The sequence below is a fragment of the Diadema antillarum genome, unplaced genomic scaffold (genome assembly GCF_040938485.1).
Source record: "Diadema antillarum isolate AM-2024a unplaced genomic scaffold, OU_Dant_1.0 seq00002022_RagTag, whole genome shotgun sequence".
Taxonomy (NCBI): Eukaryota; Metazoa; Echinodermata; class Echinoidea; order Diadematoida; family Diadematidae; genus Diadema; species Diadema antillarum.
Window position 1 is genome coordinate 260,853 of NW_027272677.1, and position 17,458 is coordinate 278,310.

Consider the following 17,458-nt stretch of genomic DNA (forward strand, 5'->3'; position numbering starts at 1 on the left):
CAGTCATCTATTGCTGTATCACATTGGAATATTGCCTTGTGCTACACTTGTATTTACGGACAAAGCAGAAGAGAATTACAGTCTGTTCAGAACAGTATTACAGTCTGTTCAGGGTAGACTGATTCTCGGTGATGCAAAGCCATCAGTAAACTGCCCATCACAGATGATCAACAGCAACACACAGTTCCATGCCATTGGAGTAATAGTCTACCCACTGTACAATGGAGAACCCTTTTAAATGGATACTCATATCATAGCCTTGTCTTCTAATGAGGTCAAATCCACTGTTACCATCCTTGGTTTTACAAACCTTACCGGTACAAGGTGGATGCCTCACTGAGCACTATGGAATAAACAAACTTGTCTGTACAAGGCTCTGGCTGTTCCTCAAACCAGCCGCCCTCGTTTCAAATTTCATGGCCAAAGAAACACAAAAAGAATATTGTCCTTTGTATGGGTTGTTGGTGTTTGGATAAACTGGCCTGCTTTTAAAGCCAGGCAAACATCAAAATATAAGTTTTTGATTTAGGGCAAAAGTCAGTACCGGTATACTATATGAACCAATATCTTTACACATTGTTCATACATTGTAGTTTGTTGATTTCAGGATTGACACCCGGCACACATAACCCTCCCAAAATTGGTGGAAAAGTTCTGCTTTTTCTTTTCTTCTCTGTTTCCATTTTCATCCTCTATCTTGATAACAAAATTTAAAGGAAGATAAAAAGTCAAGATTTTTGTTTTGTTTTGACTTCAATGTCTAAAATCTATTGAAAAATGTACACGGTCTCATAAAAGGCAGCCCTGTTCTGCCCTATGAAATCCCAGTGAACAGAGATGCAATTTGTGTAACACAATTTTTGTAACATACAAGTGTTTATTAATACAACACTGCCATGAATGTTTGTAGCAAGAGCTGATGGAATTATTAACAATAGGCATTTTTACATCAGCCCTATGAAAAATTCAAGCTTGAGATTTAAAAAAAAAATCAGAAATTAGTGCGGTATTTTATTTTGTATTCACATCAGCCTGAAATTTGTTTGAACTAATTCAATAGCTGAGCATACACAAACAGCATCGGTAGAGCGTGTGCCTTCAAAAAATTACCTGTGATTTGTGTGCAGGTTACCTCAATCGGGTCACACACGCTAGACATGATGGGATACATCATGCTAATTTCTTGAGGCGGGTTAAAATGGTGCACTAGTTTGCAAATCATCCTGTTTTTTCGGAAATTTCTCGACTTTGAGTCGAGAAATTTCCTCAAGTTTATCTTTCAAATTAGAGCACTAATTTGAATTCACATTATCAAATAGTGACCAATTTCGCCACTGGGTTATGAAAATCCAAGCGTGAGATTCTGAAAATAGCATGCTTTTTCGAAACATCAGACTGATGTGAAAAAGCCTAATACCGCACATGCATAAAACATACATATCCAAAGGTTAGCGCTACAAGGGAAGCAAGATGCTTTAGGTCAATTCCATTGTGACTTATGGGACAAAGTGACAATTTTCAGCAATTTCAAACCAGTATTTTGACAAAATAGTTGCATCAAATGCATTTTTCTCAGTTCATGGTTAGATCCATCATATCACAGTTTATGAAAACACCATACATGTACTTAGTTTGAAAAGTATCATTGCATTACGTACAGCAACGAAAAGTTGCTGTCGTGACTTATGGGACATCTGAGGACCACCGTTTTTCACATGGGAAAGTAAGTTCTGAAATATTCTTACACACAGAGTCTCTGGAAAGATATTTTCTTTCCTGAATGTAGCAAAGGGTTGGTGCTTACCCTGAGTCAAGCGGTATGAATATCTACTCATTGGTACAGTAGCAGGATAGGGAAAACCAGTGTGACTGATGGGACACAAAAACGTGACTTATGGGACGCTATCAACTGCCACATTTTGAGATTGACAGAATAATATTTACTCATGCCGGAACAAGTTCTAGAACATCATAAAACCAATCTATGACCAAAGAACATTCAGAAAATAAGCCATCTGAGAATTACACAAGCTGCATTATGGTCATAATAGTGTATCAGAAATGATACATAAATTCTGCAAAAATTAGCAATTTTCATGAAAAATGAAAATTTTTCGGACATAACTCCACTCCACATTCACCGATGTTCACAAATGAGGTATCAAAATATCCGTTGTGAAAGGCTGCTTTGAGTAAACAATACCAGATCATCTTATTAAGCTTCATTAATCATCTATACTCAATAGTTTGATTTTCATAAAATGCAACCTTTCGGTGGAATTGACCTTTATTGCTTTGGAATGCTTCTTGTTGGAGAATTATAATTTCTTGAGAGTATATCACATCCTTTACTCAACTCACAACCCCCCACCCCCCCCCCCCCCACCCCCCCAAAAAAAAAAAAAAATAATTTTTATTTGTAAAATAGGTGGTGAGATGAATGAAGGTGAGTAAGATGTGTGATGCCAGTGATGACTCATTTGTGTCTCCAAAACATGCCAATGAAATTCTCTTTGAAATGGAATAAAGATGTACTCCATAGCATCATTGACATGTGTTTCTATAGGATACTATTCCAACCCAAACCCTCCTCAGTTCAGTGAAGCTTGTTTAATAAGTCATTGTCATAAATTTACAATTGGCTCTTTGTACAGAGATTCAATAGGAGGTTCTAGACTGTCTATCCATTGTGCAGTATTCAGGGCTCGGATTTTGGTTCGATGCTAAATACATATTGACACTTGTTAGCAGCGATGTGTTTGGTTTCATGTGAGTGTATAGCCCTAGTCTCATTCTAATCAGCTTGACATGAAGGCTGGATTTTTGTGCACATTTGTTGGGCAGTGCCTGTATGTTGTATCTCCTGCTTGGAATTCCAACCTTTTTTTGACAGTCACTTGGGCTGTTTTTTTTCCCCCTCCATTTTGATGTCCATGTCAAACATATGCAGATTAGGAGCAGGAAGCCAAGCTCTGAGTTTCACTTATCAAAGCCAGGCAGCAGACAGCAAGATCACACAAATAGCCACCGAGATTTTTAAAATGAGCCCTAGTTAACCCTTTCCTCATTCTTTTTTTTTTTTTTTTTTTTGCCTTTGCTTCATCCCAGTGGCAGTGAGGAACTCTCGTGTTTTTTAAGCCGAGTCTGCCTTCGTGTGAGGGATAGTGTGTCTGCGTGGATCTGTGTAAACTCGCTTAAACGCTGAGAACTTGGATTTCCACTTCTCAGCCAGGGATCAGTGGCGGCTTTGAAGTACATCGAATTACTTCCTGGTTGTGGTGTCTCTCAGCAAAAATTTGATACCACAAGACATCCTTCCTTCCCGTCTCTCTGTATCTCCTCCACCCCCCCCCCCCCATTTCCATCCCAGCAGCCTCTTCCAAAAATAAATGAACCTATTTCCACATACTTTTGTCATTTCATGTTAATCGTGTGTCTATATTTGTCTCTTCTGCAGACTGTTCTTATCATTAAATGAAAAAAAGAAGAAGACATGCATTGATACCTGTATATGAATGTGACTGGTATGAATCAATGTTGTGTTTCAGAATGTGTTACGTCTGAGGGAAAATTTTATGCAGTTGTTATTGACATCAGGAGAGATACAGTTACCAAAGCTGGCCATGATTTCTTTGTTAAAAACTGTCATGGCAGAGTAATATCAGTGATAGCTACATGTAAGCCATTTTTTAAAAAAGATACCATTCATTGTCAGACAGTATAATTCTCAGTATAGCAAATAGATTTTATTTTTATATCAGGTGAATCTCAGATTATGTAATCAGAGAAATACTGTCATTGCAAAAATTTGTATGTTTTAGAATGTATTTTTCTATATATTTATTTGAAAAGGAAAATGGAAAAATTGCCTCATTACACAGAAGAATCTAAATACAAAAAAGATACTAAAATTTCATGAAATGTCAATTTGTCTGAACGCGAGATTTTTTAGATTAAAAACACATGGTAAAAAACAAACAAAGAAATTGATTAGAATGTATGTGATAATAAAAAAAAAACGTCTTTGATATTGTGGGACTTGATTTGTTACATACACCTGTACACTGTATGTTGCATTATTTTTTATTTTACACAAATTTCATGAGTCAGGTGCTATTCACAAATTTAACAACATGCAAGATTATTAATTTCGATCTTGACATGAATGTGATGTGTGCGTGTACATTTGTCTGTTGATTACTGTTCTCCGTGATCATGAATGCAACCACTTGTGAAATTGTCAGGAAGTCCCGCTTTGTGAAAAATTATAAAAAATGTGCTTAACACATGGTATACAAGTACTGTACAAGACTAGTGGTTATGTATACAGTGTCACTGAAAATCTTTTTGTCTATTTGATGATGACCTCATTTTGCAAAATTTGAAAATGACGTTTGTATTTCATATCACTGCTCCATTCTAAGAGGGTGATTTTACCAATAGTGATGATTGACAATCCTCCCTTTATGAGAGTCAAACTGCTATGGAAATGTTTCCTGATAAATCCTGCAGATGGTGTCAATCTGATATACCCTACAATGTAGTATACTAAATACCAAAGTAAATGCACTGTTTCCAAGTGTATGCATATCCCTTTGAATAGGGGGAGTAGACAGGGGAAGTGTTGGGGTGTGTGTGTGTGTGTGGGGGGGGGGGGCACTATTAGAGGGGGAGGGGCTATTGCATCCCAGGTATCCAAGGGTCAAAGTCCAACCAGGGCAGACAAAAATGTGTGTGTTGTCAACAAGCACTAGTCAATTCAGCTGTTGACATGCCAACATCAATCTGGAGATCTGGGTTTACCATAGAATTCATTTAGCTGCTACTACTGCACTGGGTTTAAATACAAGGCAAGAAGTTATAAGACTTTACCTGAAGTCAGTGAATTGATTGGACAAATTGGCATTAATTTTACCAAGGAGATATCATGATTTTCATTGGCTAATTAAAAATGACACAATCATTTCTTTTGTCAGAGTTTACATTTTAGTATGACTTTTATGTTATTCATTGCAGGAATTCCATTTACCATTTACAGATGTAACAAAAACCCAGCTTTAGTGCTTCAAAATATTTCTTAATGTGTTAGGGATAGAAACAACCAATGTAAAAATTTTAATCAGTGCAATCAATTGTTAAATATACAAAATATGAACGATAGTTATGAACGTATGGCGACCATAGAACGGTATAACTGGGCGGGGCTTAATGGGAGCGCACACGAAAGGTGACCCCATAGCTGTCACTCATGACCATAACAGCATGCGCACTGGGAAACTGCTCATCTATACGTTTTCCAGAACGGTCGACATTAGCGTCTGAATGGTCTGTTGGCTATACGATGATTCTTTATACATTGTTTCTGTATTGAGTTTTGGTATAAACTGGCTTGTGTCTGAACAAGGGGTTACTTTCCTTCTCAGACTGAGTTGACCTTAACCCGTTGAGGACGGTTTGATTTTGCTACAACACGCATTTCCCATAGACACTTGCCCGAGTTTACTCGGGACTCGTCCTCAACGGGTTAATCTATGTGGCTGCCCTCGCAATTTACAGATTGATGAGTGATAGAATTTGATGCTGATTCTCTTCTCACTATTTCTCCTAGCATTTTTGTTTTGTTTTGTTTTTGTTGTTGTTGCCAGATACCTCCATCATCATCAGAGAGAGTGACAGGGAGAGAGCGAGTCAAGACCTTCACCTATGACTACTCCTACTGGTCTGTCAAGAAGGGGGATCCCCACTTTGCATCTCAGGAGAAGGTAAAGGCAGGATCTTCAGTCAGCTCCTCAAGATGGGGGGGGGGGGGGGGGGGGGGAGGGGGTTAGAGGTATACATGTACATTGACACACCCCCTTTAGTACACCATAACAAATGTAGAGACAGCAGTGAGAACAGTGCCTGAACCTCACCATAGCATTCCTCCAATCATCAGCATTACAACAGATTACAGATTTCAGATTTTGAGATGTCTGAAATGGGGGGGGGGGGGGGGATGGGGTGGGATGGGAGGTGTAAGGGTATGCTTGTTGAAGAGGTGGACCAAAATGTTTGAAATCTAGGGTAGGAATGAAATCAAAGAGATAAAATGTTTACAGTCATCAGAACACTCAATGTATCATGTTCTAGGAGGAGGATTTCTTCTTGCAAGTCACATGAACTTATCTAAGTGATATAATGTGATCATCTGTAGTAGAGAGGATGAGAGGGCATGAGGTCATAGAGTGGATAACGCCCATCATCCCGTAAATATGCAACACACACACATGATTATAATCTTGCATATCATACTCGTGTACAAATATGGACATGTTCTATACGAATGCAAGCACACACAACATGCATGCATACACACACATACATGCACATACACCTAGACGACCATGAATGAAAATGTCCTGGGACATACAAATGTATTGGCTTAAATACATTGTCCAAGTGTATCAAGAGAATTTACTCTTTTTTTTTTTTTTGGAGGGGGGGGGGGGGGTAAAACCTATGATACATGTACAATTGTAGATGTACTTCTGGTAAACATATGATATAGTATTGTATTGTATTGTATTTTTTTTTTAGTGTGTGGTCAGGTAGGGAGGCAAGTGGGAAGGGAAGGGATGTGATGAGGGTGACAAACCCACACCCCTGGAATGTTCCCCTTCCTCGTTCGACGGCGATTTGACTGGATACTCCTCTTCTGTGACAGGAGGGGGTAGGAGCTTCCTCACCCTGACTATGACCTTGGCACGACCTCAGTGGAAGACATTTACAGTCCGTGACTCAGTGGTCTCTAGGGTCATTTTAGGACAAAAATGCAAAGAGACTGAGATCATTTTCCATGGCATATTAGGAGTAAGTGATGGGCATAGTCTCTGTGTGCAAATAGTGTGACAAAACCTCCACTGAGTATATGGTCACTTCTTTTTAGGTTAACGTTTCAGAATAGCTGGACAAATACCAGTATGGTATTTCATAATAGCTGGACAAATACCAGTAAGGTAAATGTGGAACATTTCAGGGTGTGGAAATTTGCTTGCATTTCATGCTCTAATGCCAGCAGTGAGAGCAACAGAAATGCAAATATTTTGTTAACCATGTTTTGTCCTTGTAAGTATTTATTGCCACAAGCAAAGTGGCAAAAAAAGTGGCTTGAAATGGCAAATAAAAAACATGTAAATTACATCTTGAATAATATAGATTGAGTGCAAGGAGAGTAAGCCCATGAACATTATCATTTTTTCCAGTGTATGCAGTTGTGTGCTACAACAAACTATGTAGCACTGTGTATTATGAGCAAGTGAAATTCTTAGCAGTGGTGGAATGCCTGATATTATACAATCCGTAGGAGAAGAATGTTCCAAAGTACAGGAGCAGCTTACATGATTTTCCTGTGAGATTTTCCACTGATCTGTGATCTTGTGAACAGTTTAGGTGATGATATCATTAAAAACTCTAAATAACAGTTTGAGTGTGTGCTGCTGAAGCATATGCACATTTATCGCTTTTGCAGGTTCTCGATAGATGGACTAAATGGCAAAAATTGTCACATTCGTCATCACTTTCAAATATCTGTCAGTAGGGCAGTCAGAATTGTGAGAAGTCCAAAGTCGCCTCTCAAAGGCAGTCAATGATGTACTACTGGTATCTAAATTTATCACCTTCATCTTGGTCCATCTCCTCTGGTGCATCTAACCATTTCATGATAATTAGGTGTGATGTGTAATTAACTGCGAAGTAGCACTGGATAACGGACAAGCATTGTACACTGTACACTGCTTCTGGCAGTCAATGTCCAGTATGGAGAGGCTGTTTCATTTTGTAAGGATTATGTTAGCACAGAAGCTGTGGGATTTTCCAGTATTACAGAAAGGGAATTCACTACGTAGTGCTTGTGAGAAACAAAACTGAAAGGAAAGCAAGTATGTGTTGGGGAAAAATGTTAGTTTCATTTGTCAATCTTCAGGAAATATTTGCCTGAAATATTCTGTAAAAAGCCATGATGTCATCTTAGTAGTCTGTTTTGTTGCATTTGTTCTCTTAGTGAGATAGGGCATCCCTTGATATATATATTTTTACTTAGTGTTGTTTGAAATGTTCCTCAAATTCCATTCTTACCTATTTTCATTTACCTTGAAAATGTTATAAAATGTTTTTTTTAATCTATTTATGTATATATTTTTCAGATCACATTGTGCATTGATTTGAAATGAAAATCTAATGTACTATATTGTGAGCTTGACACCTACAACTACACGATTATACTAACAAAATGCACAATTTATGCCCAGAGATATAAGAAATGTAATTCAGCAATAAGATCAGGGTAAGAAAAAAAAAAGAGATTTTTATTCTACTTGCTTATTCTTTTACAAGCAACTTGCAAAGATATTAAGAATCTGATTATTGGATCACTAGCAATTCAGAACATGCATAAAAATTTATATGCATATCATGGAAATTGTGGATACACTGTACATGTCTTGTTTCTGTCCTTGTGCATTTTGTTTGCTTATTTGTTTTGTTTGTTTATTTTTTTGGTAGGCTATCATACTTTCTGGGTAGAGATGGTATGTCTTGAAAAGACTTATTGAGCTAGATTTTGTACATCAGACTTCAGTTCATAGTAATCTCCTGTACAATCCTTCAAATATGGCTATTAAAGACAAACATGATGAATTTTCAGAAGCAGGGCAGATATTTGCTCTGTAGCAATGATTAAACCTATCAAAACTAATCACTGATTATCTCATTTATCAGGAAGTATTGAGCACACATGTTCCTAGTTAACCTAGAGGGATACAAAATGTTTGCAATATGATCAATCAAATACCTTTATTTAGTCTTGTACAGGTGCTGTAATTTGTAAATATGTGATGTACCGGTACTTCATTGGTAATCATTTTTAACGTGATATTTTGGCCAATGTGTGTTTCTGTAGAGAATCACTTCAGTTGATGTGATTCATGGTTGTTGTAAATGACATCGTGGATACATCCTGTGTGTTATAGGATACCTGTATGCAGATGCTGAAGGTAAATTTTGTGTACTGCACCTTGAGTGGATATGTGCAGCAGGATATGCACTCCTGTACACTGCATGCCGCTGTTGGCAGAGTGGAATATATTGACTGATTCAAGGTTGTTACGGAAATTGAGTGGCAGACCTTTTTATGGAAAAGAGTTAGGGGAAAAAAGCTGTGCATATGTTAGCCAAGTCATGAATCACTGGGTGCAGTAAATGGTCAATTGTGTCACGCGCCACAAATTATCCTATCAATCTCCTGTCACAGAAGATGTGAAGTTAGGCGAATGCTGTCTGACAAATGCTGAATGATATGCAGTGTGTACTCATTCAGGTGGCAGTGTTACCTTGGTGTCATTTACTGCACACCATATGCTAGTCAGTTGAACATTAGATCACAGAATGCTATAATAAAGATGAAAGGTATTACTCGTGTGTAATCATAGGACAATTTGAATGCTTCTGTTTTTATGCCTCCGCCACGAAGTGGTGCCGGAGGCATTATGTTTTCGGGTTGTCCGTCCGTCCGTCCGTCCGTCCGTCCTTCCGTCCGTAATGAATTTTGTGGACAGGGTAACTACCAAAACCTTTTGAGGTATCCTAATGAAACTTGGCATGTATGTGTATTAGGGGGTGAAGTTGTGCCTATCAACTTTTGGGTGCACATGCTCAAGGTCAAAGGTCAAAAGGTCAAGGTCAAATGCTTAAAATTTTACTATTTCCCCCATATCTATGCAATGCCTGAAGATATTTTCTTGAAACTTAGTGTATACATGTACTACCCAATTAAGATTCTCTGGTGAAAGTTTGGGGTCATGAGGTCAAAAGGTCAAAGGTCAAAAGGTCAAGTAAAATGTTAAAATTTCACTTTTTTCTCTGTATCTTGGAAATTGTTCAAGGTATCTTCATGGAACATAGTGTATATGCATCTACTGACTGGCAGTGGTTATCTAGGGAATTTAGGGTTCATGGGGTCAAAGGTCAGGGGTCAAAGGTCAAGGGCAATACTTCAAAATCTTACTATTTTCCTTATATTTATGCAATGCCAGCAGGATATTTTTTTTTAAAACTTGATGTATGCATGTCTAACCCAATAGAGATTCTCTGGGATTTTTTTTTTGCCAAGAAGGTCAAAGGTCAAAAGGTCAAAGATCAAGTGAACGTGCTGAACTTACTTTTTTCTCCATATCTCGGAAGTGGCTCAAATTATCTTGAAACTTAGTACATGCTGAATTTATGTATGTTCTGCCTGACAGTGCTTCTCTTATAAATCAAAGGCCAGATGAAAATGATAACAATTTACTGTTCAATACAGAAATTGCGCTTTTTCTCCATACCTTGAAAATTACTCAGTGCATAAACTTATGAAATGGTCAAAGTCAAGTTAAAGTTCTTAAATCCCCAAATACATGCTCTCCTATTCATCCAATTAAACATAGGTCAAGGAAGGTAAACATTCAATACATTTGTGACAAACATGTCATTTTAATATTTTGCCACTTTTGTGAAAATGTAATCACACATTGTCCACATGTACTATAGACCTATTAGGAGAATCATGCATTATGGCGGAGGCATACCAGTCGCCATAGCGACATTTCTAGTTTAAATCCATGTGATTGATAATTCAGAATGAAGACAATTTTGCTCATGCGCATATAAATTTATTTCTGTGTCCCACAGCCTTTGACGATTGGACTAACTGTCTCAAATTAATCCAAGATACAAAATACAATGTACCTTCTTGGTACATAAGTGCAATGGAGCAAATACCACTGTTTTAGCATTCTTGATACAAGCAACTAATCACTTCTCTTTATTTCTCTCTTACTTGTGCTCCTCTTGTCTGTCTGTCTGTCTGTCTGTCTGTCTGTCTGTCTTTCTGTCTGTGTGTCTTTCTGGGTTACCTCCTAAGGTGTACTCTGACCTCGGTGAAGATGTTCTCCAATCAGCCTTTGAGGGCTACAATGCCTGCATCTTTGCCTATGGGCAGACTGGCTCAGGAAAATCTTTCACCATGATGGGTGATCCGGTAAGTTCTTACTGCCTTTGTATTTAAGTCTAATATATCCATTATTTTTTAAATGTAGTGATGGATTAATTCACTTATTTTTCCTTTTTATCAATTTTGTACTCTTCAATTTAATCATGTAGGCCTATGTATTTATTTGAGTATTCATTTGTTTATAAAATATTTCAATATTCATATTCATATATATATATTTGTGTATTTATTTACAAATGCAGGGGTCAAAGCATTCAAACTTCTGTTTATGACTGGCATTCATACAAAACACAAGAAATGTATGCTTAAAGGAGTGAGGCATGTTTCTTGTCAGTGCTGCTAATACAGTTCATGACATGCTTGCAATTTTGGTGTGTGTGTATGTGTGTCTGTTTTGCTTTGTTGGTTTTTTTTTTTCATTTAGTAAATACATTTACCATGTGTGATGATGAACCTGAAGTGAACCAATTGGCTCAAGTGAGCTGTTCGGTCACTCACCGTCCAGCATCTGGTTTGCGTTATGGGTTGGAATTGGAGATCATAGTTTGTACAAATGATGGGAGGGGAGAGGGAGGGGGTCATACAATCTTTTGCATAGGACCGATGTTTATTGGTATGTAAAAGAACATCAAAGCAATATATAACAGGTTTGAAAAAAATTGTTGTGTGTGGTGTGTGTTGAGAGCTTTCAATATGGACTCTCCATAGATGGATATATTCGCTTCTCCATTTTTGCAGATGTACATGTAGCCATAGCTGTGACTCATTTCTCTTCGAACAGAGAAATATTGCCAGATGTTTAGCCTATGTTCGAACTGTAAACCAATATCTGCAGTACCAGGGCTTAATGAATCAAACATACATAGTGAATCTGTGATGACACATGGTTTGCATTGTTTTGACACCTCCTTCGATGGCTCTGCAGCGTTGCCTGGCTTTGAATGAAAAGGAAATCTCAGTATGGCTGCAAGAATTTAGTGCTGTTTGTAACATACAATGTATTTATGTGAGCTTTCAAAAGTCAGAATGGCACAGTTTCTCACAAGCTGGTTGAAGTTGCTCTAAACATAATATTTGTAATACCTGGAAAAAACAAATTGAGAGAATCATGTGTCTCATTTAGGAATCTGTAATAGCTATTGCTGCAGTCATGTAAGGCCAAAAACTAAATGAAAAATTTTTGTGTGTTTGTGTATGTGTGCTGATGTATTGGTCTTGGTGCAACCTTATGACTTTTGCTTTACTTTTAATGCAATATTGTCCAAACATTGAAAGCATCTCAGTCTCATGGTTTTTTTATCTTTTATTCAATTGATGTACATTGTACAGCAACAGAACCCAAACTATCTGCTAATAGTACATGTATGAATAACATCCAGAACTATCTGAAGTGAACTATTCAGGAAAATATCTTTAACAGGAGATCCCATTTGAAATGCCTTCTTCCTGCAAGGTTCCATTTCCCATGACAGATTAAGAAATATGCTTGTACCTTTTCAAGGAGTCTTTCAATAATGTTATACTCACCATCCCTACAGAGTTGAGAGAAGCCGCCACAGTTGATTGAAAAGGCTTCTGAGAATTGACTCATTTTCATGATGATGGATTTAACTTGCAAGAAATTGATACTTTGGTAGAAAAGCACAAACAAATACTCAGTATTATCATTGTTATCACATGAAAATGTAATTAATATGATAATCCATGCAACCATGAACCAGAAGCACTCAATATGGTTAATGTACATGTATTTTCGTAAGGAAAGAATATTGTTAACATGTTGTTAAATTCTGAAGACTGGCGATGAGCATTATATGACAGAAAATTGTTGCATTCAGCCAGGTTTCACCCACTAAGGCTCTTGCTAAACTGAGTATCAGCTCTTAAATCTGCAAATAGGGTCATTGAGTGAAGGTTAACAATGCTTGAGTGGTCATTAAACCAGGAGATGAATGTACACACTGTATGGTCAACAATTAGTGTACTCGTGTGAGGCCTGTGGGTGATGGGGCCCATTCCTACTTACAAGGTTCATATGTGACTTCACATATTTGTATTTACTTTACTAGCTTATGTGAACATGAAATGTTGTTTACCTTGCACAACAGAAGTTGCCTTTCTGTAAGAGCAATTTGCAGGTTTTATTTTCATAATTTGGTGACAAATATATCAAGATTCATTTGTTTTTAATTCATTGGGATTTTTTTTTCTGTCTTTATACTGATGCCAAAAGGGTAAAATGTTTCTCCTAGTAGGCTAGTTGAAACCATTTTGTACTTAGCCTTGCAGCTGTACTGTATTCTTGAAGGGTGATGATATCTTCATATTTTGTACTATTGATATTTTTCCTTTATCAGAGCAGCAGGTGATATTGTATGACAATGCCAGAGATATACATAGGCCTATAGCTTTTAAGACAAATTCCTTTGCTATACCCTTTTCCTCTTTTTTTTTTTTTTTTTTTTTTGGGGGGGGGGGGGGGGGGGGGGGGAGGAGGGTCCTCTGCAATGTTATTAATATTTTATAGGCCAATTTTAATAATCTGTCACATTATAGCTGATGAAGCAATTGTACTTCATTCTTATTTTCTTCACGGTCTCACAGGCTCATTAAGGGCCTACAAGTATGAGTCATTCATATTGGGGAATAGCCTGAAACAGGGCAAACGATTAAGGTGTAAGTGTGTGCTGGCTTCATTGCCACTGTCTTTGATCAGAAAGCTTGAATGAGTAAGTATGATACACGATGCCCATATTTCAGGCTATCACACTATTTTGAATCATGGATGAATCAAACCAACCATGAACCCATGTGCTGCAGGAGTTAGTCAATTTTTACAATCAGATATGATTTTTTTTTTCTTCTACCCAGTAGACAAGACATTGATTCTATGTTGGCTTTTTATAAAGCATATAATATAAAATGTACTGTTATCTGTACCATGATGCCAGAAATCCAGATCATAGACCTATCCCAGACTAAACCAAGAACTAACTTGGAACTAAAATAGTCCCAAACTCAGGCCCCAACACAGAACTGATGGTGAGGTTGCCTTACGTTTTTCATTTAGGCATCTCAGGTATTCTGTTTTGGAGTTATGGAGTTAAATTTTGAAACTGCCTCTCTCCTGTAATTATAAAGAATCTTATCCCCCCTCCTCCCTCCCCAAAGAAAAAGAAGAAGAAAAAAAAGAAAGAATGATCCCTGGATCAGGGCAGTATTATAAGTTTAACTGCTGGAACAAACAATTTGTTTTGAAGCCCATTTCTAACTTTTCTTGAACCTTTTTTTTTCTCCCTGGGTCCATTCACAACCGGCATTCACAACAGACAGACAAACAGAAACGTGTCGGTGAAAAGAACAACCTTCTTGGTCAAGTTAATGAACTAATGATGACGCTGGTCACCCTTTATGTAGGTAGAAGAAGGTTTTGCAAGAAATGTCATTTATGTCATGTTCTCCCTCTCGTGTCAAGGAAGAGTAATGCTAAATAGGTATTAAACTCTGGAGTGAGTTTGTGTTATGAATGCAATCATGGTTGCTGAGCATCGGGGTCTAATGCCATTTCTGTGTCAATGTAAAATGTTCTCTTGGAAGAAAGCTATCTCTGTGTCAATAATATGTATAATATGTCATTGTGGGGGAAGATGTTTTGTTTTCTGGACAAAAGAGGGTTGTCTCTCATACTTCTTACCACATGCCACCAGACTGATGAATGCATGGTGCCAGAAGAGACATGGTCGGATGATGCAGTGGGGGAAATAAGATTCTGTTTTCACTCTAATGAGTAGTGATGAATTACCCATGCATCAACTTTGCGTCCAGTCATCTCGATGCCCGTCCTCTGCATACGAGATGGATGCAGAAACGAAATGAAGTTAACTACATTAGTTAGATGCTTGTTCTCTGCATTCAGGATTGGGGCAGGAATGGTGTAGTGTTGACTGCATTAGGCAGGTGACTCACGTTTTCAATTTTGCTTCATTTGCGATGTTACTGACACACCTGACCCATGTATCAGTTTTCTGCGAGTGCACTGTACAAGCTGTGCGCAGTGCCATCTAAATGATATATGTTCAGATGAAATGATGGTATGGGATATCTGCCTTCATATATATATGTATATACTTATATGAATTAAATTAGGTTAAATTCTTATGAATGTTTTTATTATTATTATTATCATTATTTTATTATTATTATTATTATTATCATTATTATTATTATTATTATTATTATTATTATTATTATTATTATTATTATTATTATTATTATTATTATTATTATTATTATTATTCATCATCATCATCATCATCATCATCATCATCATCATCATTATCATTAGCAGTAGTAACTACTACTACTTCTATCCATGTCATCATCATTGTCATCTTCATCATTATCGTGATCATCATGAAACACATGATTATTCATGAAACTACCATTTCTTGCAAGGTGGTTTATAATCACATTATCCATTCAGTATTGATGTTCACAGCAAGAACTTGGTGTCTGTGCTAATGCTTTTTTCTTTCTTTCATTCTTTCGTGTTCTTCATTTTGCAGGAGGGCCCAGGCCTCATCCCAAGAATATGTGAGGTGAGTTTCAAAGTCTGGAGGAAAAGCAGGGATCCTCCCTGACTAATCTTCTTCTGTTTTCTTGTTCCTGACATATCTTGTCTTAAAGGAATTATTTTCTGGATGTTCAGTTCAATTCATTGTCTTCAGTCACATTTGTGATGATTGAACTTGTTGATATATATGTAATGTTTTCTAGATGTGCAGTATGTATGTGGAATTTGAAAATTTGTCCCCAAGAAGTTTTTAGTCCTAGTATGATTTCAGGTTTATGATTAATGTTTAGTCGATTGAATGTTTCAAAGATCATATATGATTGCTTCTTAAAGTAGTTGTTCATTATTTTTGGCATCATATGTCTCTTGTCAGATCTTGTGTTCAGTTTTGAAACTTTGCTCGTTCCTACTAATCTTTACATTTTTACCCCTCCCTGACTGAATTGCAGGGCCTGTTTGCCAGAATCAAGTCAGACGATGATGTGTCATACAGAACAGAAGTCAGGTAGGCTCGGAGACAAATTATTTCAAATCCCTCAAATATCAAAACCACAAGAAAGTGAGAGGGGGAGAAACAGACAGACTGAGGGAGGAAAAGGGATGAGAAAGTGAGGGAGAGAGAGGGGTGAGAGAGGGAGAGAAGAATAGTGAGACAGAGAAGGACAGAAAAGAGAAAAAGAACGAAGAACAATAAGAGAGAGGAAAGAAGAGATCAAAACAGATGGGAGCAAAAGGAGTTGCAGGAAGAGAGAGTCGAGGGAAGGAGAGAAGAACAATAAGAAAAGGAGAGCAGTAGGGAGAAGGAAGGAGAAAATAAAAGATATATGCGAGGGAGATGATTACACAGGGAGAAATGTAGGAGGGAGAGGTGAGTGAGAGAATAGTGCCATTTTCATTGCAAAAATTTCAAAATTTGGGTCGCCATCACAGTCATGTCTTTTTTGATTCAGCATTTTCACTGTAAAAAAAAAAAAGAAAGAAACTTTTTGGGTCGCGATTATATGAGAAGAGCTGACCTGTGCATGTTATGAAGGGTATGCTCGCTAGTCTACATCGCAGAGCCAAGTCAGTAGTCAGTGCGCCACATCACAGCCGGTAAAAATAGCAAGGAGTGATGAGCACGTTGCATTGTGGGATATAAGATTTTGAAATTTTTTGTGGTCGCCTTTCTCACTGCACAACCTCACATCTTTTTGCAAAAAAAAGAGAAAAAATCATACAAAAGTATCACATCTTGGATTGTGACCCAAATCACGCAAAACAACACATTATTTCTGTTCTCATTGTAAAAATTTCTAAATTTATGTCGCGATCCTTATTGCGAATGGAAGTAACGCGTCATTTTGAAGGCTATGAGAACAATACAATGAGACTGATCGACAGAAGGAGAAGAAAGGCGGAGACAGGGAGGGAGGGAGGGAGAGAAATGGATAGGCAGAGAGATAGATAGGCAGACAGGGGAGAAAAGAAGAAGGAGAGGAAAGTGAGAGAGGGAGAGAGATATGATGAGAGAAGGGAAGGGGGATAAGAAGGGGACAGAAGCAAGTAGTCATAGACTCCCAATGGAAACAGTGATACAAACTGAGCCTGGCTGTGAGCCATGTCTGATTCAGTCTTAACCACAGAAACAAGGCATGGGAGGGGAAGTGGGAGGGAGTATAATGCACAGATGACTGACATAAGAGTAAATATCCACCCGGTAACATACCCACAATTCAGTAGACTACAAAGATTCTACACTTGCTTGATGCTGTAAACTTCAGTTTATATAGGGATAAAAGTTGTATGTGTCTCCAGCCACCAAGCAGCTAGATGGTGTGTGAAAATATCTCGGCTGAGAGGCATGTAAAAGAAAGAAATTA

General features: G+C 37.6%; 1 protein-coding gene across 1 annotated transcript in view; it reads left to right on the forward strand.

The window, feature by feature from the left end:
- LOC139713643 (kinesin-like protein KIF16B) overlaps positions 1-17,458 on the forward strand; it is a 94,517-nt gene that overhangs the window by 9,036 nt on the left and 68,023 nt on the right. The window contains exons 3-6 of the mRNA XM_071625351.1: positions 5,646-5,762; positions 10,934-11,050; positions 15,589-15,621; positions 16,046-16,101. Coding sequence (XP_071481452.1) covers positions 5,646-5,762; positions 10,934-11,050; positions 15,589-15,621; positions 16,046-16,101 — 323 coding nt within the window. The remainder of the gene's footprint in view (positions 1-5,645; positions 5,763-10,933; positions 11,051-15,588; positions 15,622-16,045; positions 16,102-17,458) is intronic.